Source organism: Strix aluco, chromosome 1 (assembly GCF_031877795.1).
Source record: "Strix aluco isolate bStrAlu1 chromosome 1, bStrAlu1.hap1, whole genome shotgun sequence".
Lineage (NCBI taxonomy): Eukaryota > Metazoa > Chordata > Aves > Strigiformes > Strigidae > Strix > Strix aluco.
Window position 1 is genome coordinate 54729416 of NC_133931.1, and position 27238 is coordinate 54756653.

General features: G+C 40.5%; 1 protein-coding gene across 16 annotated transcripts in view; it reads right to left on the reverse strand.

The window, feature by feature from the left end:
* Positions 1–4000: 4000 nt before the first annotated feature.
* The window catches only part of EPB41L3 (erythrocyte membrane protein band 4.1 like 3), a 97178-nt gene continuing 73940 nt past the window's right edge, over positions 4001–27238 (reverse strand). For 2 of the 16 annotated variants that reach the window (XM_074821549.1, XM_074821544.1), the window contains exons 13-23: positions 24943–25509; positions 20741–20794; positions 18826–18861; positions 17929–18120; positions 12002–12124; positions 11101–11493; positions 9915–10046; positions 9373–9471; positions 8209–8289; positions 7828–7944; positions 4001–6583 (exon numbers count right to left, since the gene is read on the reverse strand). In XM_074821549.1, coding sequence (XP_074677650.1) covers positions 7834–7944; positions 8209–8289; positions 9373–9471; positions 9915–10046; positions 11101–11493; positions 12002–12124; positions 17929–18120; positions 18826–18861; positions 20741–20794; positions 24943–25509 — 1788 coding nt within the window. In that variant the 3' untranslated portion in view covers positions 4001–6583; positions 7828–7833. Of the gene's footprint in view, positions 6584–7827; positions 7945–8208; positions 8290–9372; positions 9472–9914; positions 10047–11100; positions 11494–12001; positions 12125–12648; positions 13369–14112; positions 14215–14631; positions 14707–17928; positions 18121–18592; positions 18659–18825; positions 18862–20740; positions 20795–24942; positions 25510–27238 lie in introns of all 16 variants that reach the window. The other 14 variants (XM_074821588.1, XM_074821578.1, XM_074821605.1 and 11 more) reach the window with 12 other exon arrangements.

The following is a 27238-nucleotide window of genomic DNA, read 5'->3' on the forward strand; positions in this document are numbered from 1 at the left end:
TCATCACTGTAGGAGTTGAAGTTGTTAAGGATGAGTGGGGAAGACTGCAGGACAAAGAGAACTAGCAAGACTTTAAAGACAGTTGATAGGTAGGATAGGATGTAACAGTAGAATGAATGGAAAGAGAAGCAGCAGATGGAGTCTACTCAAAAGCTGGGAGAAAAGTTGAAAAGGAGAGAAGATGCAGAAGAGAGGAACCTGACAGATCAAACACAGATGGGTTAACTTGGAGAATATGAAAGAAAGCAAGAAGGGACAAAGAAAATTTAAAATAACTGTGAGGTGGTGGAACAAGCCACTATTACAGGCTGTCTTCCCAGAGTTTGCAGAAGCTTCCTTGTCACAGGGCCACCTCATGCAGATATTCAAGACAGTCCTTCATTTCTGTGATTGCAGGCCACATGTTGCAGTGTTTTCATGTTACATACTCACACTTTTATAGATTGATCTGACAAAAAGTATTTGTACTGATATACTGCATCTGACTGCAGGAAAAAAATAATCCTGTGACATGTCAATCACCAGATGACATTTAGAATGGAAAAAGAAAACAAAAAAATCCATTGTCTAATGCATATTCAAGGATGATTTCATAGAAATACTGTTAGAACAAACAATGTTCCAATGTTCTGTGGGAATATGTGTGTGTGTGAGTGTGTGTGTGTGTATTTGGACAGCATCTTGGGATTTTGGAGCTCTAGGGATGAGTGGTGAAACTGTCAACATTTCTGTGACTATATAACAACTCATGTTTGTCTATGGATTGGAGATTGGACTGAAGGAATATAAATGCCTTTAGAAGCCCTCATATGCCAAATCCATCAACTAAATTTGGACAGTATGTCTGAGAAACAACCTTGTAAACCCATCAAGGAAGGATATCTGTGCTAGTAGCACTCTTGATTTAAGGAAAGAGTGAGCATCATATTAGCTGGACTCTTCCTACTGGAAGAGGCTTTAAAGGTTTCTTAATGATTTCCTTTTGTACTTTCAGATATATTGCTTTAATTTTTTTTCTTTGCTCTGTTGTATGATTTACGACATGCACTTCCCTGAGCTCTTTAATGTGCTTTGTCTCATCTTGTATTTTTTGCACTATAGTCACCCAGGATTATCCACCAAAGAACACACGCCCAGTACTTAAAAAGCAACACGTGCACTGTAAGGCAGGACTTGTGCAGAAACATGCCACCCTGGGTTGTAATTCAGGCAACTCCAAAGCTCGACACATTCCAGGATCTGCGTTTTGCAGTTCAGATTAGTTTACATCATTGCCTGAGCTTTGGTTGTGTGCAGAAGTGAAGAGTCATGGTACACCTCACCACAGAAGCAAACAGCAAACACACTTCTAGAAAACTAAAGGAAATTCCCAGTAAACTCTGGACAAAAAGAAACAAGAAAAAAAAGGTTCTTATTTAAGTTCTGCACTGGAGAAGAACGAGCTGATGGACTATACAAATAAAAGTCTAATGTGTTTAAAACCAAAAATAATTTCTAGTGTCAGTACTCTTTTTTCTCTTTTTTTTTCTTTTCCCCTCTATGTCACTGTAGTTATTCTCAAAGACAGGCTATTAATCCTACTTAGAGCGTGTGATGGTCATATCAGCTGCAAGAGTGAGGTCACTGATTTACGGAGGTTATAGCCACGTTTGGGAGCATGACATGAAGGGAGTTGACTGAGATTTTTGCATAATTTGAGCGTATTGGTTTTCCTTTAAACAAGGATTTTTGAAATTCTGCTCCTAGCAGTCTTTTCAGCAGCCATTAGTTCTAGCTGAGAAGCAGGACTGATGTTGAATGGGAGACAGAATGAAGGACTCAAATGGCATAAACTAGAGTAATTTATAGTATGAACAAGGGATAACAGTACTTCCAAGATAACAGAATAATCTGGGTTCCGTTAATGAATACAGGAATTTGTGGAAAACATTTTTATATAAAAACTAACAGCAATATGCCTCACTTTATTTAAACCTAAATCCTTACTTGAGACAGAACTAAAAGATGCATAATTGATAAGCCTTTTTAAGTGTATGACCAAATTTTTATTAGGAAGGCTGGTATTTTGTGTTGCTCTGAGGAAATCCAGAGCAACCACGGACAACCTCTTTGCTGTGGTGTAACACTAATGACAAAAGACAGAGAAAACCATCATTTGCAGTGTAAGACTGAGATAGCCTTTGGAATCTATTGATTTAAGAAAAGTGCTTCATTTCCTCTTTCTTTAAGAAAAACATATGCAATAGAGTAAGCATTTCTCATCGTCATCCATTACAACACCCATAGTCCATCCAAACCACCACTATACCTTGGGATCTATACAGGACTGCACGATGTCCAGTTCAGCTCCTGTTGTTGTAGAAAGCATTTCTTCATGTTCTTTCAGCCCCAGACCCTGTTTGAGAGGACTTTGGTCTTACTCCACTTGATGGACAGTTTGGTGTCATTTCATTAGCACATAGCCATAGAAAACATCAACACTGAAAGCCTGTAACTAGAGGGTTTCAGGAGCAAAAGAAATTGCAAAGGCATCTCAGAGATTAGATCCGTAGAGTCAACTCGTTCAGTACCAACGAAAGATATCTGAAAACCAGTATCTGCTTCTTTACGTAATGGAGGGGAAGGGAAAGAAGAGAATCTAGCAATTGTTTTTAATCTCCCCTCATTAACCGCGTGTTACTGTTTTATGTACTTCAGAAGAAAGTGGATCTAAGGCTTGGGAATGGGAAATTGCCCACTTAAGGATTCTCCTTAAAGTTAACAATATAGAAGAGCTGAGATCAACTTTCAAAACAGCGAACTGCCATTTGGGACATATGTACCTTGAAAAATACCACTTTTCCTTTTAATGCTTTGCAATAACTAGAGCCAAATGAAAATGGGGTTTCCTTTGGTATTAGTTTGAACTTTGGTCATTTGAGATAGACTTTCTGTGTAGGGGCTCTGACTGTGTGGTAACTAACAACATAAAAATGATGCCAGACAGTTTGATTGAACATGTCATTGACTGAACAGGATTTTGTTTGGGCAGAACAGTTAAGAGTGTATAGTATGTTCTGCTGGTGTTTTCAACAAACATAAAAAAAAGTCCTGTAACGTATCTCAACATTGCCTCAGGCATGTCACAAACTTTGAATAGACTATGAAAATTACTAAAAAATAAGATTTGATTCCTAGCTCTGCAGAACCTGGACTATTATTGCTCCTGTATAAAAAAGAGGAACATATTTCTTTACCTCACCCTTATTACCTGTGAAGAGAGAAAATGTAAAGGTGAAGCTTGAAAATGGGCCTTGTGATCTTAACTGACAGAACTATTTCGGGTTAAGGCAAGAAATCTGGTGCAAGATTTGCCAGGGTGTTTGCCAAACTGAAGCCTGGACTCAATGTCCTATTTATTTGCCATGAAGAAGTATTTATAAGAAACAATTTCAGCAGATACAAACTGTTGTAGAGGTGACCCACATCATCTCACCAGCTGCCTAAATCTGCTCTGGGAAGAAGTAAGACTAAGCTGTTAAACCCTTGCTTTGATTTAATATCTGGATTTAGAGGCCCATTCATTTTTTTTTCTTTTAATATGCTTGAGCACAGAACACCATTATTTGCCATTTGTGATGAAACAACCTTAAAAAACTTCAGAGGGATAAATGTTAAGTGATTCCAAACAGCCTTAAAAATGCCAAGGCAATGTATTAATTTTTTCTCTATCTGTAATAGTCACAATTGCTGATTGCTTGCTATGCCCATTCTTGCCTGGTGTGCAGAGCCCTGCTTGGCCATCCTGGACTCTTACCTCAATGGTGCAGAGCAGCCAGTTCTCATGGGGCTGAAGCTGTGACTCCAGTTGTAACCAGCGAGGCTGTCTCCTGTACTCGTGTCTGTGTCGGTAACGGTGCTTTCAAGTAACGCAGTATTTGATAGTTTGGTTTCTAAGCCGTTTTGTGTCAAGAAGCTGGACAAAGACCAACAATAAATGAGAAGAGACAGAGACGAAAGATGGTTGGTAGAAACAGGCAGGTGTTCTTTATTTCACGTGGCACAGCATTAGGCAGACAACCCAAGAAACAGTTTCTAACAACAACCAAAGCTATCCCCCAAACCATCCCCCAAACAAGGGTCCACTGCCAACAGTGGCACTGAGATGTCCTTGCCTGTCCACTCTCATCTCCTCATACTTCGCATACGCTTAGGCCATATCTTAGCTGTGAGTGTCCTTTCCAAGGAGACTAACTTCTTACTATACAGTATCTTTAGACAGCGTACATACTGTGCAGTATTACCAAAGTACAATCTCCTCAAGCCATGCTAAAATATAACGCTAACTCCTGGAGAGAAGGCTGTGCAATCGCCTCGCATCTCTCTGAGGTAATACAATGCTGTTTCTTAGCTGACAACATGAGGGGCACCTGAGGGAAGATCAATATGGCTTCAGAGTCTATTTTTAAACTCCTGATGCAGTAGCGAGAACCTGGCATGCCGCCTGCTGAGACACAGGGTGAGTACCTCCTCCACCCCTGGCTGCCGCCGGGCGCTGGCAGCACCAGAGAGCTGAGCCTACCGTCACCGAGGGGGCTGAGAACATAGATGCTCTTGAACTAGGAGGAGGAGAGGTCAATCAAAGATCACAACAGACCGTGATCTTTGTGTCGGTCATTAGGCGAGAGGTAAGCAATGACAGTGGTAGGGGGAGTTACATAGTTAGCACTCTGGATTAAAGGCATGAAGAATGGCTGGTGGAAGGAAGACGTTTTAGAGACTAAGGACAAAGCTTTAAAAGCCTCGAGATATTACTTTTAATTATTATCTACAGGTTACTCGCTCTATATATACTATTTTTCTTTCTAAATTAAGAAAATAAACATTTATTAACAAGTCACTGGGTCAAATCCTGCTCTCCACTGAAGCCAAATCCATTGACTTCAATGTGAGGGAGCTCCGTGTAAACAACGAAGGGCAAATTTGGCCCTTTATGTCCTGAAAAGTCTGCTTGTACCCATTTCTTTCAATCCTGCAAAGAAATAGATATTGAAGAGTGAATTTATTGTTATTAATTTCTCTTGAACTACCAGGGCAGCGTCAACGAGATGTGGCAAAGGAGCAAGAAAAAGGAACAGATAAGTAAGTACTGCTTCGAAGAGGATTTTATCCATGTTTCAGAGCAAAAGTACATGAAGAGAGTGGATCTGAATCAAGCGCTACTTGTCTTTGCTTTCTAAGCAGCCACAAAATCCTTCATTTAGCTTCAGTGAAACAGTACACAACCAGAGAAAACAGAAGGAACCAAATACTCCTTTTCCTTTGCAAACATCATAAGCCCAAAGGTGAACACTGTCAGCCCTTTGGATGCTCCGCTAACTCCAACTGTCTGCACAGTGCAGTGTCAGCCACTGAAGACAAAATGTGTCTACTGTGCCAATGAGTAAAACCTGTGGTGTCTTGTTTACAAAAGTAACTTAACATTTTGAATATTAAAGAACACTAGGTGCTTTTAGACACAGAACAATACGATTTTGGATGCATTTACCACTTTTATTTCACTATGCAGAAACATACATTCACCATGTGTTGTGATGCAGCTGACAGTGTAATGGATGCTATCCCTTCAGTGGGTATTATAGCTGGACACTAACGAGTTTTCAGTGGACGTTCTGTACAGGTTAAGGCTTGACTCTGAACTAGATTGTAAATTGCTGACCAGATTCTCAAACAGATTTTTTTTTTTCCTTTTTTTCCTCTGAGAACAAAAGGGAAATCAATAGAAAACCATCACGGTTATTTCAGATTAATAATTTTCTAATGCTGCAAACTAAGTAAAATACAGATTTTTTTCTCCAAAATAACTACATGTAATTTACAAGGTTAGGATCTGTGAAGGGTGACTGGAAGCTGACTCTGAACAATGCTGACAAAAATCGTTAATATACTAAAATCATTACTACCTCGTAAGGTATTCAGTCAGGTATACAAAGCACACTTTGTAAGCATTTAAATATTTTGAGAAGAGTAAAGATCCATCATCGTTTATCGGGCAGTAATAAAACCAGATGAAACAAATATAAGATTGAAGTTGTTTACTGAATAAACTGTGTTATTGGCACATCTAATGTGTGGTAAAACATTATACACAGTACCTATACAGCTTCTAGCATTTTGGGGGTAATCTTCATTTACAATATCTGTAAACAAAAGGCTTGCCACCTAACAAATTTTAATTTGTTTAGACTTTCATAAACTGTGAAAGGCATGAACTGTTTATGTGTTACATGAGATCACTGTTTATATTGTTTATGAACGTGCAGGTATAGCTGAAAACTTAGACATTTTAAGAAAATTAAAAATGCTGCTTCTCTGTAATTTTATCGTTGCTTCATGCAATATTGTTTAACTGCTGCTGATTCAGATTGCTTTCTATGGGAAGGTATCTCTGCCAGTTTCTTTATTAACGGTCAAGGTCAATTCTTCTGTACTGAAATTTTCCATAGACAGATACAAGTCAGTCAGGTTGGAACTGAGACTCCGTATAGGCTCTCGTATTCCTACTGGTGTGCATGTCTGGATTCATATGCAATCTAGGTTATTCCTGTAGGAAAGAGAAGTGAGTTAATTATTTGAAGCAAATTTGCAAAAGAGATCTTGTCAATTTGTTCGTGTAACAAAAGCTATTTGAAAACGGCATCATCCCAGTATATGCAACTTGGCCCAAATCCAAAGTCCACTGACGCCAATGGAAAGAATTAGTGACATCAATAGACTTTTAAGCAAGTCACATTGCGCTGTCTCTGAAACAATTAGCAGAATACCACAAGAATCACAGCTACTCACTCCTCAGTGACTGGTTCCATCTTCCAAATAAGTAACAGATACTGAAATTCAGTTTTCTTTAGGGTCTGTATATCCAAAAGCAGGAGAGCAAAACAGCTTCAAAAGGTGCTGTGCATTATACTCTGTTACTTACACCAAGTGCTAGGGAATATGTATTGTTTTAAGAATAAAATGCTGCTACCAATTTAAACAAATCAGACAAGCAGCTTTTTTTCACCTTCTGCATACATCATTCAAAGCAATTTGTGCAATGGTGCTGGCATTAAACAGCTTTTGCATAGCAGGTTAGTATGCATGACATGTTTTTGCACACAGAATAAATATAGTAATATTAAGACGTCTGCTTAGCCAGCCACAGTTGGAGAGCATGCCTTTACTGAAAAAAAGCTTGACACGAGAAAAGCTGCATTATCATCTCACCCTGATAAACAATGCTGCTTTAAAACATAAAATGTTCTTTCAAATACAAGAAAGCCAAGACATCCAAATACTGACACACTAATTCACTGGGTTTAAAAGAAAAATCAAAAGCAAGTTGGACCGTATCTTTGCAAGTTAGGAATTAAAGCTTAATTTGCAACATATCTGCACAGGAGATTTAAAAAGCAGTTGTAGGTTCTTCCCTTAGCATTTGTAAACAAAATGCATACCTTTAAGAACAAATTATTTTTGTTCTTAAATGACATAAAAGCAGACAACAGATTTTTCTGACTTCAGAATTAGAAAATTAGACTATATCAAAGCATGGACAATGAGGACTTTCCAGAGAGCCAACAAAAGCAAATGAGTAGTTTCTCTTTCTCCAGCTGGCACCGTTAAAAGGAAGATGTTTAGAGCTGAATGTGGTTTACATCCAAATACCAGAACTGATAACCAGCACAAATGCAACTTGCAAATGCCAGTGAGAGAAAGCACAGAGTTAGAGGTGAATTATGGTAGGAAAACAACATTTGCAACATGCCAGCCCAGTAAATGCCTAGGAAAATCATCTAGTCCTCTTACCTGTGGTCAATCCTCCCCATCTTCTGGTGTGATTTCTGTTTCTTTATGTACCACTACTTTGGTCACTGACATGTCAGGGTGCTGCTCTTTGGCTTCTTTAATTGCCTGAGCCAGCGCCTATCCCAAGGAAACCACAGAAGGGCAAAAACAAAAAGGAGGTGGAACATGCATGATCAGTAGCAAGGTGGAGAGATTAATGAGATATTACACAATTTACAAATGAGGAAAATGATTAAAATATGAACTATACCATCACTGATTTAACTACTAATCCAGTTTAATTTAAGGCATGCCAGTATGACTAGTATCTTTTAAAGCAATGTTTAGAAATGTTCTCTTTGGCAGTCTTCAGGGTAGTCTCTAGCAGTTTATACATTTTACCTGATCGTGATCAATATCTGCATCTCCTGTGATGACTATTCGTTTTTCAATTCTTGTCTCTGAGATGCCGCCTTTCACAGTCTAGATGGGAGGGACAAATACATGTCAGTAACTTACTTTAAAGAATGCTGCTACTCATCCAGAGAATGATCAGTGCAGGAACCCAGATGGGACTGGACTGAACTATCTCAAACAGCACGCACAGAGGGGACAACCCTGAACTGCAACCAGAGCAGCTCTGAAGTTGCCTGCTCTGAATGGACTAGATGACCTCCACAGGTCCTTCCAACACAGATAATTTTATGATTCTAGTCAGTCTGCACACATGTCAGGAGAGACGTTTGTATGTCAAAACTGGCAGGTATTTATGGTAAATTCACCCCATGAAGAAAAGAATGGATCTAGTTAAGTCCAACTGCAGGCTTCAGAAGGACATATAGGGTGATATGGCTTTTGTATAGCTCATCTATTGAAGGGTGAATTTCAGCGCAGAAAGTTGCCGTCCTCAAGTGAATATTGGTAGGAGAGCTGTCATGGCACTAAGAGGGTTTCTGCTTAGGGAGCAACTGTTACTTTGATGCTATCATGGAACTTGGAAGACCCAACATCATCTGTCTGTGCAGCTATAAGCTTTTGGTCTGGCTATGGGCAAGCTCCTTATGGCACCACCCAGCAACGCAACTGTGGTGTCCGAGCTGACTAAATGTCCTGTTATGACTACGTGATAAAGATTTACCGTGTGTTTTCAACACCGTACAGGGATAATAGCTCAGGACTCAAAGGCTTGTCAATGAAGCCTCATGCTCAGGCAAATTATTTCTTCCTGGCTACTGTATGATGCCAACGTGGCTACACTGCTTCCAGTTCTAGGCAGTATTTTCAGCTAACTCACATGTCTCTGCACAGCAAGGTTTTGTGCTTGCATAGACATACCCTAAGGGTTTATGACACTCAGGACTCTTGTCAAGTCCTTGGATGATGCATTAATGAAGCCAATATAGGCAAAGACAGGTGAATGAAGACAGGTACCCAAAACAGACAGGATTTTGTCCAGAGAGCATAAGCATGTGTACATGTTTTAAAATAAATAATAGAATTGAACTTAAGAAAACATACACCCTTGTGAAAAAGAAAAAAAAAGCCCCCTGTTTTCTGAGGACTCACTTTGGTGATATGTGTAGTGGTTGTAGTGCTGGTGGTTTCAGATGTGATAGTCTGTGCACTCATCAATACACCCGGTTCTGAGTCAGCACTGCAATCCACCTAGGGAACCAAATGACAAAACCAATCATCAAAAACATGCTCCTGAGCACAGGGTGGCAAGAACTGGACTGGCTGCACTTCCTTACTTCTACAGTTCTTCATAAAAGGAGTATCTAAGGGTAGGGAAATAACTGCTGTTAGGGTGATCATGTGTCAGTATTTCTCTCTGCATCTGGAGACTCCCCTTTGCTTCTGGAAGGACAGATTAGAAGCTGGGGCTTTGAAATCTGTAGTTTCATCAGTGTTCTTGAAAGGCCCTACACCAGGACATGAGAGTCACCCTCAGGTAAGCTATTCTTATGTACATCCTCCTCATGCTAATATTTAATACTTGAACAACTTACAACAGTTTACACTAAAGCATACACTTAAAGATGGGTGAAGAAACATGGGTTCCTTAAGAGCATGTTAAATTAGACCTTGGTTTGTGCAGAATTTCTTACCTGAGAAGACTCATACGTAATGGTTTTTGTTTCTGTATGGACTACGGGCACTTCCTTTGTTGAAATTTCAAGATTTTCCCCACCAGCAGAAACACTACTGAAACTGATAGTCTCAGTCTTCACAACTGGCGACTGTGTGGGGAAGAAAAAAAAAAAAACGAATTGGAACATTTAGCAAAGCTTATGGATTTCTCAGAATATTTTTTTTTCCTTGGGAGAAGGAGGGGGAACAACTAAAAAGTGCTCTGCATTTAATAAAATGAGAAAATTCTCTTCATTACAGTGGTACATACATGTATATAATGCTGGCAACATTTAGCACTATCCTGGATTTCATGAAAATAAACTTCAGAAAAGATCTAAACACTGTAAGAGGCAATGAGCACAACCACAGGAAGGTCCCTCTGAACATCAGGGAACACTGTTTCCCTGTGAGGGTGACCCAGCACTGGCACAGGTTGCCCAGGAAGGTTGTGGATTTTCCATCCTTGGAGATACTCAAAAGCCGCCTGGACACAGTCCTGGGCAACTGGCTCTGGGTGGCCCTGCCTGAGCAGGGCGGGCTGAAGCAGATGACCTCCAGAGGTCTCTTCTAATCTCAACTATTCTGGGATTTTGTGATTCTACATTTTCTTAGAATGCCAAGAGAACAAGTCCTGTTCAGGGTTAATCTTCCATCAAGCTCATAGAAAAAAAAGCAAGAACAAGGTTTTTTTCACCCCCCTGCAAATAGTTCTTGAAATTCTGCTAATGGGGTTAAGATAAGGAACCTGGGTTGTTTAAGGCACAGTACACTTATTTACAATTGTACCAAGCACAGAAAAAACAATGTATTTTCTGTCTTTGAGGACACATGAACTTTGCCAATCTTAATGGACTTTCCCAAAGAGAATGCCAGCTGAATTCTTGTTAACCGTTGCATAAAATGCCACCAATTAGGTTTTTCTCTGTAGCATGAAAAGCGCTTTTAGGTAAAACATGCACGGCATTTTGCCAATGATGGAATCCAGCAACAAGCCTTGCAGGTGCCACACAAGGAGGAAATAAGAGGAGAAACAAACTGCCTGCTGCAAAGATGCAATCATACAAGCTTGGTACACATTACTTTCCATGACAGGAAATAACTTAGTCCACTATTGCCTAACATTCACAGTTCAGCACAGACATGACTGAATCAATGAGTTACCTCAAAATGAGGTTTTCTTTCCAAAGACTCTGAAACGTGGACTGTTGTACTGTGCTCCTTTGCTTGCTCACACGAAGCAGCAGCAGCAACTCCTTCTTGTTTGGTTAGGGCTTTCCCAGCCTCCTCCCTTTTTTCCTCCTTCGCCCCCTCAGTCCCAGCAGAACCCTCCTTCCCTTTCACGCCAGCAGCCACCGCCGACGCTGCCTCAGCCTGGGCATCCAACGCAAGTCCAGCCACTTTAGTGGGATCCCTGCTTGCATGCACATCCATTCCGTGTCTCTCCTCGATAACTACAGTCTCCTGTACAACCTTCTTTGCTGTATCCTGATGCGGCTGAACTGCTTGCTTCATTTCACCAGAAGTTATCTCCAGAGATGTCGTTGTGTCTATTCTCTGCAGGGAAGGAGGAAAAAAACCCCTCAGCATCAGAAGCAGGCAACACTACTTGTAATGGCTTCTCAGCTTAATGTACTGTGAACGTAAATAAAAAAAATGGGTATTACATTTTGCCTATGCATTTCTCTCACGTTGTATAAATTTTCGTTCTCAGGACATTATCAGAACAGTAGAGATGAAAAACAAAGCAAGAATCACAATTTTTAAAAGTGAAGAGAAATGTCAATGTTTTTCTTGTTGGTATTTTTGTGTGAGATTTATAAAGGCAAAATACAGCACCCTGCAAAATGACCAAAATAAAGTGAAATGAGAGAAAACCAGGGGTTTTTTGGCTTTCTTTTCTCTTTGGCAAAGTTTCTATTGTGGTCTATTGTAACAAAGGAAAAGGCACACCAATACATGCATTAGTTATATCGTTTCCGAATTACGCATAAAAACAGGAAACAAAAGAAAAGCAAAAGTAATTGGTGTGCGGTTATAACAATGGAGGGAATCAAACGGCCACCTGAGCCCAGCTATGTGAAGAAGTAGTAACCCCTCCTATGAACTCAGTCGGTTTTCTGGCAGACTCTATTAAACTGAAGATATCTGAACCATCCAAGGTTTTTTCACTGGTGGACTGTTTAGTCTAAATAGACAAAGAAATGTAGAGTCACACACAGAAGAAAGGCAGACCCACATGCACAGACATATTAATTGCCAAAACCGGAGGCAGAGACGGAGGAAAGGGAGAGAAGGTTGCGGGGGCACAGAGAGGTTGGAAACAGGAAAAGAATAGGAAAATAAATCAGAGCAAATTCATAATGGCTGTAGGAAGCAGTAGTTACAAAGCACAGTTGTTAGCGTTGGCATTTTGCTGGTTCAAGCAAACCTTTTTTTTTTCCTTTGATTAACAAGCCACAGCAGCAATACTACATTTCAGTAACATGGATCTTTAAATAAACCAGAAAGGTTGAAAGCCTTATATAATGTCTGCTTCAGACCGTGGGACGGATTCAGAGTATGAAGGAAAAAAAATAAGCTGGGTTGGCTGCTGTCAACATAAAGCCAGGCAGCAAGAGAACCGAAAGGTAGGGTGGTGTGAGGGGATTGCCTAAAAGAAGTCATGCTTTAATCTTTAAACCGTGGCATGAAGTCAAAGCCACTTGTTACCACTACTTTTGACGCAGATGACTCGGTAACATAGTGAGCAGTAGCAATGGTAAATGGCTGTTCTCTGGAATATCTCCACTCAGACAGGCTCTTATCTCTCCGGGCAAACGCCCCTGCTTTTACAGCTTCACTGCCAAGGTGTTTTTCTGCTTTGCCAAGCTGCAAGCTTCCCAGTAACTGCAAATCCTGGTCCATCTTTAGTGTCTTTTTCAAACTCTCCTCTTCAGGACTTTGCAACAGAGATTCTGCTTCCTTTATGGGTGTCAGAGAGTCGGACAGCTTTCTTTTCGTGCTCTGCACTTCGGATCCCAGCCTGGCTTTCTCATCAGTGACAGGCTCAAGGATTTCATACTCGGCCACTACCGGAATGATTTTCACAGATTCTTGCACTTCCCTTTCCATTTTCTGGAAAGCTTCTACTGAAGGCTGTATTGCTTTCTCACCCTCTTTAGCTTTACTTGTCATGGTTACAATTTTCCCGGATACGGTATCATAGGACTTTCCTAGGGTGAACATTTTCTGCTTATTCTCCTCTTTGGATTGTATTTCACTTTCCAAGTCCTCAAAGCTCTGCATTAGAACGGTACTGGATTTTAATATCTCAGGTGGAAAGGCAGTTTTACTGCTCACAGTCACTACTTTGTATGCCAGATTTTTTTTCGATTCACCATCAACTACCTCAGAAGGTATTTTGTCTATAATAACCCAATCCTCAGTGCCCTATATTTGAGATATAAAAGCTAAATTAGAATATCTAAATGTTTATCTGTACTTCAGGAGCACTAAAGTATGAAGACTTCTAAGAAATCAACACTGCCTCTTCTGAAAGCATATAACTTTTACCGTTGTATCTCTTAGAGCAGTTATCAAACAAACAAACAGAATCACCTTAGGCAAAGTATGATTTCTTTGCATATTCCCTCCCCTTAGAGGCCCATACAACATGGACAGAAAAAAATTACTTTTGCCACACTATTTCTGTATTAATTTGAAACAGAACAGCATTTTAGTGCATCATTTAAAATGATGATTGGAATCATCCTGAGGTTCAAAATCACGTATCACAATGGTTCATAATGCTACAGTCAAAAACAAATTACGAAAATAAGCAAAATAAGCCCATTCAACTGTTCCCCAGTTGTCATAAACACACTGTTGAGGAGGTTTTACAATAGTATGCATCTGTATGTAACTGTAGCCTGCACTAAATTTCCTTGTTTTCATTAGAATAACATCAACCCCCTCCAGGACTGTTTAAATTGAGCAGTACAACACAGTAAGCTCCATACTACTAAAGATTCTGAATGGAACTGAATGCAGCATCTTTTTTTCTCCTTATGCAAATATGCTATGTGATTTGCTTTGTCTATGCGATCAGCATCCAGTTATTTGACCTCAAGACCATAACTTCTGTATTTAACTAAGCAAATGTGGTAGTTTAAAATTGAATGAATTAAAAATAACCTCTAGGGATGATGGGATACTTTTCTGGATAATGATTTGATGAGAAGTAACCAAAGTGCCAGCAGATTCTCCTTCCTGTAGCTTCTTCTCTATCACACTTGGCTAATAGAAAAACCAATAAGAATACAAAGTTCACCATCACTCAGCATAATCTGAATTCACTTGACAATATAAAGGAAATTCATTCTAATGACAGAAGTGCCCCATTCACCATAATGTTCTTAGTGAGGCTTATGCTGGAAATGCATGCACAACTGCAAACAACATCCACAAACAGCACCGTGCAAGTAGATTTCTAACTAGCAGAGAAATCAGTGTCTGTTAGGAAGCCATAAATTCTGGAGGGGACTCATTCCTCAGAATTTGGCCCCCAGATTATGTCTCTCTCTGAAGCTTATAATAAAAAAAAAAAAAAAAAAAAAAAGGGAGGGAGACTTGGAAAGGAAAAAAAGATAATAAAATAACAAATCATTGCCAGCCTGTCTGACTGCATTTCAAGAAATTATTATTTGTTTTTACCTGCAATTCAAGGAATGTAGTACCTCCCTTCTGCAAAAATATGAGTTTTTCTGATTTTTCTCTTTCTTCTTTGGTCTAATGTTAGGGGAATAAATGGTTTTAGTAAATGGAGGCTATAAAGTCCACTATACTTTACAAGAGCTCATCTATACTTTACAATAGCTCATCATCTCTACAGATTATTAAGTGCATGGTAAATTAGGAAACAGAATTAAACAGAATAATTTTCCAGCAAAGAGGTTTCCAATAAGAAATGAAATCAGTGTCTCTCTGTGATGAATGCAAAGCAGACATGAGCGTACCATTTGTGTAGCACAAAACCCACTAAATTGAATAACACCCAGATGTGGATGCACTGTGTTCATTTCATCTTTTACTATTTATTTAACTGTGTCTGGTGCCAACCTACATGACTTCCACGAACAGCCTAGAACTGGCCCCTCCACCTTCACTCTGGACTTCTAGTAGCTTCCCATGGCTGTGAGAATAGCATCTCTGCAACTTGACCAACGGGGAAAGTTTTAAATATCGGTAAGACTCAATTTCCTAAGCCTTTTGAGTCCAGCTTCTGGGCTGGCCACCTTTTCAACTTGGCCAGAGCAAGTAAGCCCCTGCAGAGCAAAGCAGGTTTCTTGCCAAACTCTTTCTACCCACTTCAATGGCTAGTGTCCTCATTAGACATGCCAATGGAAGTCCTATGTACATGACATGGTAAAAGGGTACTGTTTTAAATATGTATACTTCATGTACTCAAGAAGAAAGGTAGACATTTAAAGAAAGATACAAAACTAGAAACCCGAGCGAGAAAGGCAGAAACGGCTCATCTCCCTGACTGCAATGAGATGCATAACTTCTTAATGTTTAAAGCGCTGTTTTAATCCAATCCAGATCAGACTAAACATTGTCAAGGAGTTTGTTAATATGATGGCTTTCATGTTCTATAGCTATCTGGCCACCATCACAGCAGGTATTTAAAACTATATATTTCATAACTAAAGAAAAACAAAGTACTACCCGTATTATTGTAAGAAACCACCCGGTGACTAGACAGGCTTAAAGTCAAACTGACTAAACACTCATAGGTGCCAAATGCTCAAAGCACACATTTTGAAAAGGCACATTGCCCCTTCTCTTCTTGTTTTATTATATTAAAGAGCTACAGGTGACAACACTGAATACATTTTTAAAGTGGATATGCTAAGTTAAATGTGTAAGTTCTTTGACTAGAAGAAGCTATTACATAACACGGTTCTACGTGCTCTCCATCCTGACTGCCTCTGCATTTCTTAGTAGACACAGACATCAAGGTCCTGATTTTGACCTATGCATGGCTTCCTTTTTTTTTCCTGAAAAATTCCTGTCAGCAGGACACGTGAACTGAAACCATCCCACTCACTGGGACCAAAAAGGACGGTCAGATGTTATGTACAGCAGGGTTCCCTTAGTGCCAGAAGTCACCTCAGAGTTAGGCTCTGATAGCTCAAATCCACTCGCATTTTTACACAGAAATGCCTTCATTTGGATGAGATTCTGTGGGACAGCTGTAGTTTACTTAGATGCATATAAAATACAGTAACTGGACATTGCTTTAGAGTAATTCTCTTCCAGTAAGAGAAGAGATACCAGATAAGGATAACTCTTGCTCTTTTCCTTTCCAAATGAAAGGTTAAATTCAGATGTGTTTCCTCAGGGTGAAGCCTACATAACTGTGTAAAGCTTTGCTACTGCTTGTGCATTTTAATTAGAAATTATTATTAAGTTTCTAAAGTAATAAAGACATGAAATGAACTGGGGTGGGGATACAAGTTTGCTTCACCTGCACTCCTCTGATTCAGGCTCAGCTAGCCAGCTGCTCCCTTTTCAACAGTTCCTTACATCTTTAATACGTAAAACGCACCCTGCTCATTTTATTTAAAATTTTACTTTTACGAAAGAAAACCCGTATTTTCAACTACAACCAAACTAACACAGTTGTAGGATCCATTATGATTCCTGAACAAGACAGCAGGAGCAACATTATTACTCCTCAGTGGCCTCTCCAAAAGGTAAGCTTTGGGCACCAAGTCTGCTTTTTAGGTATTTTAATTCAACTTGATGGCCACTCTAATGCATATCTGATGCTTGTATCAGCCACTGGTTAGATGGGTACAGTGTAAGAGAAGAGGAACTGGGGCCTTTTTCTTGGCGTTTCCCTAAGAGGAAGCTGACATGTGCTATCTGTGTGTCCCCAGGGATTCCCTTCCCCAGTGGGTCTGGGGACTGTGGGTCTGCAACACCAACCCCTAAGGTGGGAAAGCAGAAGGCTCTTTCGCATTATACTTCCCAGCCAATTTTTGCTGAGTTCCTTACAACATTATGTTAGTGCGGGGGGACAGAAGCAAATTTTATGACCGTTTATTGGTCTGTAATGCTAAAAACAAGTGGTAACCATAAAGATGATTCCTATGAGACAGAAATCAGATATTCATGCACAATAGAATAAAAAAATAAATTTTCATGCAGACCACACAAGCATTTCCTTTTGCTCCACTGGATTTAAACCAAGGCTCTCTGCCTTTTTTGAAGATTACAGCAACACGAATGTTACATTGTTACCTCTACATCTCCTTGCCTACCCACAAACTAAATGAAAGGCAGATTTTTAATTGGCATGTTTCCTACAAATACTTCAAGACTGCACAGTAAGCAAGATTTTTTCATGCATGCACATGAAAATGCACATGCTTAGCATCTGCACTGGGCCTTCAACGAAACGGTATCCAGCAGACTGCAGCAACTATCAGTTCCCTTATGGAACTGGCCAAGCAGGTCTAATTATCATCATTATTTCTTCCCTGTCTTCAAAGACTGAAAGAGTTTTGCCCTTTGTCCTGTATTTTCTTGTCAAGTTTGGTACCATACCCCTATCCATGCCACTACACTCCTGCTCCCAACCAGTCACCATTACTTAAATTTCCTCTCCATCACCTTCACGGTTTCTTTCATGCATGGCTGGACTCCCTCAAGCTCAGCGAACCTGTAACAAAGCGTGCGTTTTAAACCCTCAGAGAGACCCAATTCTGCCACGCAGCTTACAGTGAATTTCATACTCTAAATATATATATATGTATATATATACATATATATAAAAAGTATCTGCTCTTCCTTGCATCTTTTGCTGCTAGAGCCTGAGTCCTGAGAAAAGGGAGCACCTGTAAGTGGGGAATGGCCTCTAAGTACAGTCTCTAATCGACTGAGAGCTATTACAAGTAAAACGAATAGACAAATACATAATGAAGCCTTTCAGCTCACGCTGACCTCTTCAGGCACTAGTGGTTCAATCATAGGAGCTTCCTCCTGCCTTGCTGCAAGCCGAACGGGAGATGTGGAAAGCCTCTTCTCCCACTCATTAGACACAGCTGTTTCTGTGGAGGTTTCCAAGAAGGTGCGTTTCAGCTCGCTTATATTGGTCTGATGTTTCATCAGATCTTCCTGGGTTTTGTCTAGGTCCTGGACAGTTTTAAAAGAATAGAGCAGTTTGTAATACATCCTAAGCCAACCAAATTTTAGCGCCAAAACACACAACTCGGTTAGTAAAGAGGGAAGTAACATCTCAGGGAGCCGGGGAGCACAGCACTGACACAACACTCTGTGAAAATGTGGCATTTTGAAAGATAACAGAATAGCATATCTGTGAGTATAAATATACTCTTAAAGAGCTTATCCATACCGCTATAATTTACACCTGATAAAGAGGCTTCAAACAAACATACATATGCGCGTGGATGCACACACATATACGCACACGCATATATCTATATTTATAGTTAGAGGAGGAGTCATCATAATCTGAGGAAAAAATATCTATTTAATTTATTAGCAGGTGGGAATACACAGTTCATGCATCATAGTGCAGATTCACAGTTTACCACTAAAGCTAACACACATGTACGGACATGCACTGGTATATACCAATACCAACCTCTAACATAAGATTACTATGTTTGACATACACATTTTCACCCTGTATTCGCTTAATCAGACTATTCTGAAAGAAGTGAAAAAGAAAGGGAAAGGTAAGGGACACAGTATTGAAAGGATACAAAATGCTGTTTCTACACATTTCTTCACAGAGAACCAACAATAACATGCTGAGAGAGGTGAACACCTCCAACATTGATACTTGAGCAACATCCGGGCCTTTCGTTTCTGTACCTGTGCCTTTAGTTCTCCATCCTCCTCTTGATCCGACTGCCAGCATGAGAAAGATTGGAAAACAACACCTTACCCACTTGTATGACTGAAGGCTTTACAAAAATTGGTGACAGGAACACACTAGGTTAAAATCACATTTTCTCTATGTTGAGGGCTTAAAGAGAAGGAGTAGACACACTGGCTGACTTTGCATGGTTCCCCTAACTCAGAGGAAGCTTCCTCTTTTCAAATTTTTTATTTGGGAACGAAGGCGTATGAAACATTTTCCTTTTATAAATATTGGTGCACTCCACATTCACAGATCTCTGTTTAGGGAGCAGCAGTTGAACCTTCTCACCAAGACTGCAGCTGGTTTAGAACCGAATGGCAACAGCAAATTCTTTGGAAATCCATAATCCCAGAGGTTAAACATATGACATCTCCTGGGCCACAGGCAAAGCTTTGCAGAAACTCACCATAGGTAAACAAGCTGCAACACTTCCTACAGAATGAAGCACATTTTATCTGCTTAAAATGCTATTTCCCTAACCTCAGTCCCTTTCTGTTTTTATATAATTTCATTTCATATTTAGCCTGATATTCTTTCATGACCTCTCTGCAATGGCGGTCTTCCGAAATGGCACACACATCACATTCACTTCAGCTCACGTTTTCAGAAGCAATGCAATAAGGACTGCCCAAGCAGCCCCGTTTCTGAGGGTTGCATTTTCAGATGGCAAGTATACCACAGGTTTTGAAAATCAGGTATCCGTAAGGCAAATTGAGGTTCACAAAATCTTCTCCCCTAAAATAAAGATGGCAGCTAGGGAGATTATAACGCATTTTTGAGTAATAAACTGAACATTTTAAATGTCACGGGTTTAGGATTATGTTTTACTTTCTGTAGGGCTCGAGGCCTGAAGCTATAGAGTAAAAGAGGCACTTCAAAGCATTTTGTACTCCTGACTCGTCTCAACAGACTTTATGTTGTTACTCCGTTTGGATTCTTTTAATGCTCGTGCCACTATTTTATTGTTAATTTTTCATATAGTCCTAATTATTCAAATGACCCATGAGAAAATCTGTTGATTACTTTCTAACTCAGTTCAAATTTATTCTGTTTACAGCTGAGGCCAAATTGTCCTGACGTGTCATACAGAGAATTTTTCCTTGATGATAATTTTAACAGTCTGAAATATTAATGAGATCCTACTGAAAACCTACAGTTGTGTTTGTGGTAAGACTCTGTCTTCTACCAGATGTCAGACCAAATTCAGCTCATGTTTGCAGCTGCAAACATATTAATAATGAAAGCATTATATGCACTTCACTGGAGTCACACAGGGTTGAATTTGCCTGCACAGTCTACATACCATGTTGTAGATATAAGGCTTCTCAGTGCAAAGAAAATATAAATTTTTTATGCTCCTCCTTTGAAAACAACACCTAGACTACTGGTGGCAATACGTGAAGGTGACACGTGAAATTACATTCAAGGAAAACCTTAGATACTCATAATGTGGAAATACCTTTATCCAGTAAATTTTTTACTGTCTTTTTGCCCCTCTCTCTCACACACAGGCTGCAGAGTATAAAAGCAGACAAGTAAATAGAAAAACCCAGGGCACAATCTGGCCAGCACGACCACCCAGGTGGGCAGCGTTCGCATGGGTGACGCTGCCGCTGCCCCGCAGTCTACACAGCACGGAGGCCTTGCAGTTTCCACACCAAACACAGAAATAAGAACAACCCGCAGGGAGCACTGAACACTCAACTCCGCGAGCAAAACTCTCACGCTCGCACATGCACACACGCGCAGAGAGGGATCCTGAGCTGCCGTAGGAGACATGCTGTTTAGCCCTCATGCCCAGGGTCGGGAAGAGATGAGGCAAAATGCTCTCCCCTGCCATAACTGGGTGCCGGCGACTGTACAAACCTCGGTGGCAGTGGTCTCACCATCAGCTGCAGTATCCGTCTGCTCACTGTCAGTCTATTTGGTTAGACAAGTAACCGGGTCCCAAGAGGAAGGCAGGAATAAAGAATAAACCCAGCTCATCAGTACACGCGGCTCACACGGGGAACTGTTAAATTCAACATCCCTGTGAACTGCATTAGCATTGCTTTTCAAACCACGCACAAGTCAAAGAAGCAAAATAAAAATGCTATATTAGTAAACAGAACAGACTCAGAGGAAGACTCGAGGCGTACTGTACACAGTATATGGCTTTACTGGAACAGATTTATAAGCCAAACAAAACATTACTGGAAATGTGTTATTTGAATAGCAGATTTTTTTTTTTTTCTTAAGAAAGCCAGGTGGCTTTAAAAAAACTGGGAAAAAAAAAAAAAGCTAGTATTTTCTAAACAAACTTTTCCTCCTATAATTTTTTTTTAAGGAAAATTATTCATCACATTTTTGTTCTAACCAATACAGATTAATGTGGTGGTTGACTTTTTCTCTGGAGGGGGAAAAGATAATTTAAAAAAAAAAAAAAAAAAAAAGGCTACTTTAACAGTCACCTGACTTTCAGCCCCTCATTTGTACAGAAGTTTTTCTTGTCTCCACATTTATACACCATGAGGCTGTCTGCATTACCAAGGAGTTCAAATAACCATACCCCCAGCCCATCTACTGTCTGTCTGTGGAGTAATGGTAAGGCTCAGATCCCACTTGGTTCCAATAAAGAGCAGCTGATATTGTTAATGATAGTAAAAAGAAAGAAAACTGCCATTAAAAGAATCAAAAATACTTCTCATTCCATTTAAGAATATGGATGAAAGCAGGAAAAAAAGAAAAGTAACTCCTCCCCCTCCCCCGCCAAAAAAAACACTTACTAGGTACAAGTGATAAAAATGAAACAAAGCACAGCATTGCACAGACTGATCTATCCCTGCTTTGCTCGACACCATGAACAACATTTTAGTGGAGAACACAAGTGTTGAGATTTAATAAATAGAGAGTCAAGTGTAGGTTACTACAGGCTGAGAAGAGAGTTCAAATGACTATTTTTGATGTTATGCAAGCTTATGGAAAACTAGCAATTAAAGAAAGTGCTCCCTACTGCCCCGGACTGGCACATTCAAGTTGTTTTAACTTCAGTGAAAGCTCTGGTTTTGATTAATGATTTTCTGTGGTCCTTAGATAATCTAAAGTAACCCAGGCAGGCAATTTATATCTAGGACAATACATCTCATCCTCAAATCACATCAGTATGAAACAAGAGAAAAAAGCAACCTCCTGGTGGATGGAGTATCAAGTGTTTGAATCTCCTATCTTCTGTCATTTTCTGACAACTCCAATGTTTCATAAAACTGCTTTTCTGATATTTTTTCATTGCTTTGTCATCTATCATTCCTTCCTTTGAATAATTTGTATTGCTTGTATGACAGGCAGAAGAATAAGCAGGCATTTTGCCCTATTTGTAAGTGCATGAATATAAGTTACATGCAATTTTTCAAGCAATGACCACTCACTAGATGGACCACTTTTATTTTTAAATGAAAGTATAGTGCCAAAACCTAGCTGATCAAATTGCTTTCACTAAAATGTTAGAAAATTGTTTATTAGTGAAGGATCTCACATCTTTATAACATTATAAGCAATTGTAAAGGCATGGCAATATAAAAAAGATCTAGACATTGTCACCCCTATTTACAAAAAAAAAAAAAAAAAAGAGGAATTCACTAATCTGGACATTTAAAAGGAATTAAAAGATTTGTGTCAAGGCACTGTAACGTGTGAGTCTGGCACACAGGATTCATTTACGAACTTGAAGTTGGGAACATTAGTGAAAACCCAATAGAAATAGTAGCTGCTAAGGTACAAACACAGAAGCTAATGAAATCTAAGGGGTGAGATTCTGTCTCTGACTGCAGGGACTGCCTCCAGATACACTGCTCAAGGGAGAACAGAGCTCAACAAGGTCTGAGATTGGTTCAGGATACTGGCTGTAGCCTCCTGCATCACTGTGTGCAATCTCTTGTGAACTGGAGGAAAAGAAAAATGTTTCTTTTACTGTAACAGCAATGAAATCCTAAGTAAGGCATAAAATTTGCTTTATTGCAACATACATGTCTGCTAATTAGCCAATCAACAGCCATGGAGTTAAGTCAGCATTACTGAGTTACTTGAAATAAAGATCTGGGGTTATCGCAGAGCAGGGAATGGCGAATTAAGGCTGAGCAAGGCAGGTCTCCTCTGGAGTGGGAAGTAGGAAAGGTCGGGCTCAACTCTGAGACGGGCTACAATGCAGCTGCTGGTGGGGCTTGAGGGCAGGAGAGGGATTGAGCAGGAAGGGATGGCAGCTATCTCCTGAGAAGCTGCGGCTGCACCTCCTCTAAGTTGTGATCCTAATTGCTGTGATTTGTTTTGCCAATGTAATGCAGACATGCCCAAGTTTAAAACATATTCACTTTCATGCAATATTTTGAACAAGAAATACCCCCTGGATTAGGCACAAGTCTGTGTTGTCTGCCAGGAAGCACTGCCAGAGTAATCACCCTCATAAAAGAGCGACACTAAAAAGCCTATTTTATACATTTTTATGCTCAATATTCCTAACTTTACTAACAAAAAGAAGTGCTCATTTCTGAAAGAGGAACAGACCGATGTATTACATAAACACTGTCTCGTTATTGCCTCTGGAGCTGGCACTGTATTAATGCTGTTTTTGCTATTAGATTAATTCAAGTGCAGAGCTAATGCAAATTGAAACCTAAATGCTATCTCAAAATGAGGACACAAAATGAGACAGCAACATTTTGGATGCCTTTTATCAGAAATTGCACATTATTGTTTAGTTGTTAGGCATCGCAGAGGCAAAAGCATCTAAAGAAAATGTTTTTATAAGATAAATTGATGTGACTTTTGGCTTTCCATAAAAAGGAAATGAAATCCTGCACCAAGTCCTACAAAACCAACAGTGGCAGATTACACAAATGTTTAGATGAGCAAGCTGGTTTATTGAAGACAACTACTGCAAGTGACCAAGGCGTCTTTTTACAAATGGCCAATTGGTCTGCGATTATCTGATCTGGGTTATTTTTACATACAAAGCAAACCCATATTTCTGCATTTGAAGATGAAGGGTAAAAAGGAAAAACAAGGAAAAAATGAACTCATTATTTTATTCTGTCAACACAGAATAACTAGGCACAGGCAAAAACTGAGATGCCAGTTACTCTGTTACTTAAACAAGCAGATTCCTTCTGGATATATTATCTTCTGGTTATATTATATTATTCTGTATGTATTATCTTCTGGTTATATTATCACAGTTCCCAGAACCATTGTGGACTCCTCTTCTACTGCAGTTGGTTTATCTGCCTGTGATAACCCTGGCGGCTTGAGGCATCGGTTTTGGCAGTGCTAATTAAACACTGCAAATGGCAAGATGTCCCACATGGCATGCTCCCCCAACAGCTGCGGAACAGCTGTCCCAATCTGACCTCTCACTGATACATTGGATTTAAGCACGGGAAAACAATTTAATCTGCAGCAGAGATGGGATCAAGGCTGAAAATGCAGGTCCAGGTTTCATTGGACCAGAAAGCCTTTTCTGGGCTCAGGTTACAGCTGACAGCCTCTTGCAAAAAGCTGAGTCCACCTGAATTTTGAACATGCGGAAGTTGGTGAGGGTGCCCATTATTACTGGGCAGCTGGTTATATAAATATAATGTATATACATATGCATATATATATACATGCATATGCAATTATGCAGGAAATTGTACTTAATACCCACCATTTAGAAAACTATTCTAACTAGTATAAACTGACAGGGGGAAGAAAAAGGTCTTGGCGGGTTCAGATACAATACTTCAGAGCTGATCAGTGGCAATTTGTCTAGTGCAAGTCACTTTGCATCAGCTGACACAGTTCAAACCAAGCCACTTCCACACAGTGTTGTGCCTAACCCTGGGCCCCAAGCTGCACTCCCAACACGAGAAAAAAAAAAATAAGAATTTAAAAAAACAACCCCCAAACCAAAAACAAAAAACCAAAAACACCCCTTCTAACATATCAGCACAGACAGAAATGAGGCTCTGAAAGTAGGACCACTATTGCAGCAATCTAACACTGGTTAGGACTGAAGCACTGAACACAAAAAAGAGTGTGTTCGATGCCGAGGTACACACCTCTTCCTCTGAACTGTCACTCAGGTCATTGGCAAGTGAGGCACTCAAGGAGGCCGCCTTGGGCTCCAGGTAGCAGAGGCACATAGCCAGAGGAAAGGAGAGAGTGAGGGCGTATGGCACTGAGAAAGAGGCAGAGAGCAGAAAGAAAAAAATGAAGAGGAAGCAAGGCACCAGGGAGGGAGAGCGGATGGGAAGGTAGTGCTGCACGCTGGCAGGCAGGAGGTTGGTTTCGGAGAGGTTAGGGAGCGACAGGTAGCCGTCGTCATCCAGGAGGGAAGGAAATGACTCTGGAAGTTGCAAGGAGAAGGAAAACAGTGTTCCGCCTTTGCTGGCTTTTTGCTTATAGCCGAAAGGCACATCTTGCTCAGCAGAGCAAACTCGACCCTTTCTGTCAGAGTCTGGCTCCGACTCGCTGTGCTTTGGAGCGCTCTCTTTCGGCGCCTCACAGCCTAAGGACTTTGTTCGAGCACTCTCCTTGCATCTCCTGCGAAGCTTTGCTGAAGATACATGGCGGCCAGGCTGCGAGGATGGCGAGGGGTGGTGGGAGTCAGTGCCAAGCAAAGATGGCTGGTGACAGAGAAAGAGCAGCAAACAAGGCGCAAAAGCAAAAGGACAAAAAGAAAACTGTAATTAGTTAATTTTCTTCTGTGATGATAAATAGTATATATATATAAAAAATTATAAACAGTATTTTAACACCATAGCTTTCCACTGAGTTAAATGGTGCATGTTCCCATGCCGCACACCACAGGTATTAGTGAATCAGGGTTACAGCTTACAAAAGGCAACTTCTTGATTCAGCATTTGTCTAGTCATCTGCAGCACGGGATTTACATAAAAACCTTCATGGCCATATGTAGAGTTTCAGGTGCTGCCAATTTCCACTTACGGTAAGACTGGCTTCAGATCATAAGGAGCTTTCAAACATGAAGTACATGGAGAGCAACAAAGAAATGAGGGAATGTATTTCTAATACCAACACTGCTTGTGAAAGCACTCCTGCAGTCAGGAGGAGACCCAGTGGGGGCCAGATGCTTCCCATCTATGCCTTGGACAACCTCAGCAGTAATAATTAAAACCCCAAGGATTTTAAAACTCTATGTGCCCAAATTTCTCCATTACAATATTAAAAAAAAAAAAAAAATCTAGGTCCTAAATCTAAATAAAACACATTCTAGTTTTGAGGGGGGGCATAAATCCATATGTCAGCTCTTACCGACGGAAAAAAATGTACTAGCTCGATACCTACCCCATCAGCCAGCTCCTCAGCACGGCTCCTATCACTGCCCAGGCTGGCCTTCACCGGGCATCCCCACAGCCCTGCCCTCACCTCTGCCCACAGTGAGCTGGTGCAGGCAGTGCCAGGGGGCTGGCAGTGCCCTGCTGCCCCTCTATGCTGCACCCCACTGCTTCCGCAACATGTTGAAAGAAGAGAGCTGCGGGTTTTAGGCTAGGCAGACGCCATGCTCTCTCACTGGGGATCTGAAGGGGGGCTGACCACAGAGACGTTCATGCCCCACACAGCCACATCTCCCCATAGTCAAAAAGTGACTCTCTACCCATACTGAAGAGGTAAAAACATACCCAACACTTTTGCTACAAATTTCACCACAATGCAAAGAATACTGGTTACCAACAAGCAGGATTTGCTTTGATACGCCTCTTGCAGGGCATTCAACCAGTCTTTAAGGTTATTTAAGGATGAAAAATTGGTAGGAGGAGTGAGGTGATTCAGCAGGTGGGGTGACTGTCACTTAATATGCTCCCTGAGGGCAGCCACATCTGATCTTTAGAAGGACAACAACCATCATCATCACCAAAATACCTCAGTATGATAGACCTGCCATGATACTGATGGATTGAAGATGTTTTGGCCAAAGTCAACTAGGCATACTTAGCTGAAGTGGCACACTGGCTCCATGACCAAACCCTAAGTGCCTGAGCTGCTCCATCCACCATGCATCTATGCATCTCCCTGAGGAGCTACAAAAGGCATTTCAACCCCACTGCCACTCCCAGCTCCCAAGAGCAAAATGACTTCAAAGCCAAAACAGCATTTGCCTGTACAAACTGATGCTAAATCTGAGCCAACAAGCAGGATTTAAGTTTTAGACACAGGTTGCATCAACACTAGCTACTAAGCCTAATCTTTACCAGATATATTAATGGTAGGAATGGGATTTGAGCCCAATATTTACACGGAAGAGCTCCTTCCCCTCTTAATATTTTGCTTCTCTCTCTTCTCTAACCAGAACAGTTAAAAACGCAATCAGTTCAGGCAATCTGTATTCCTGAA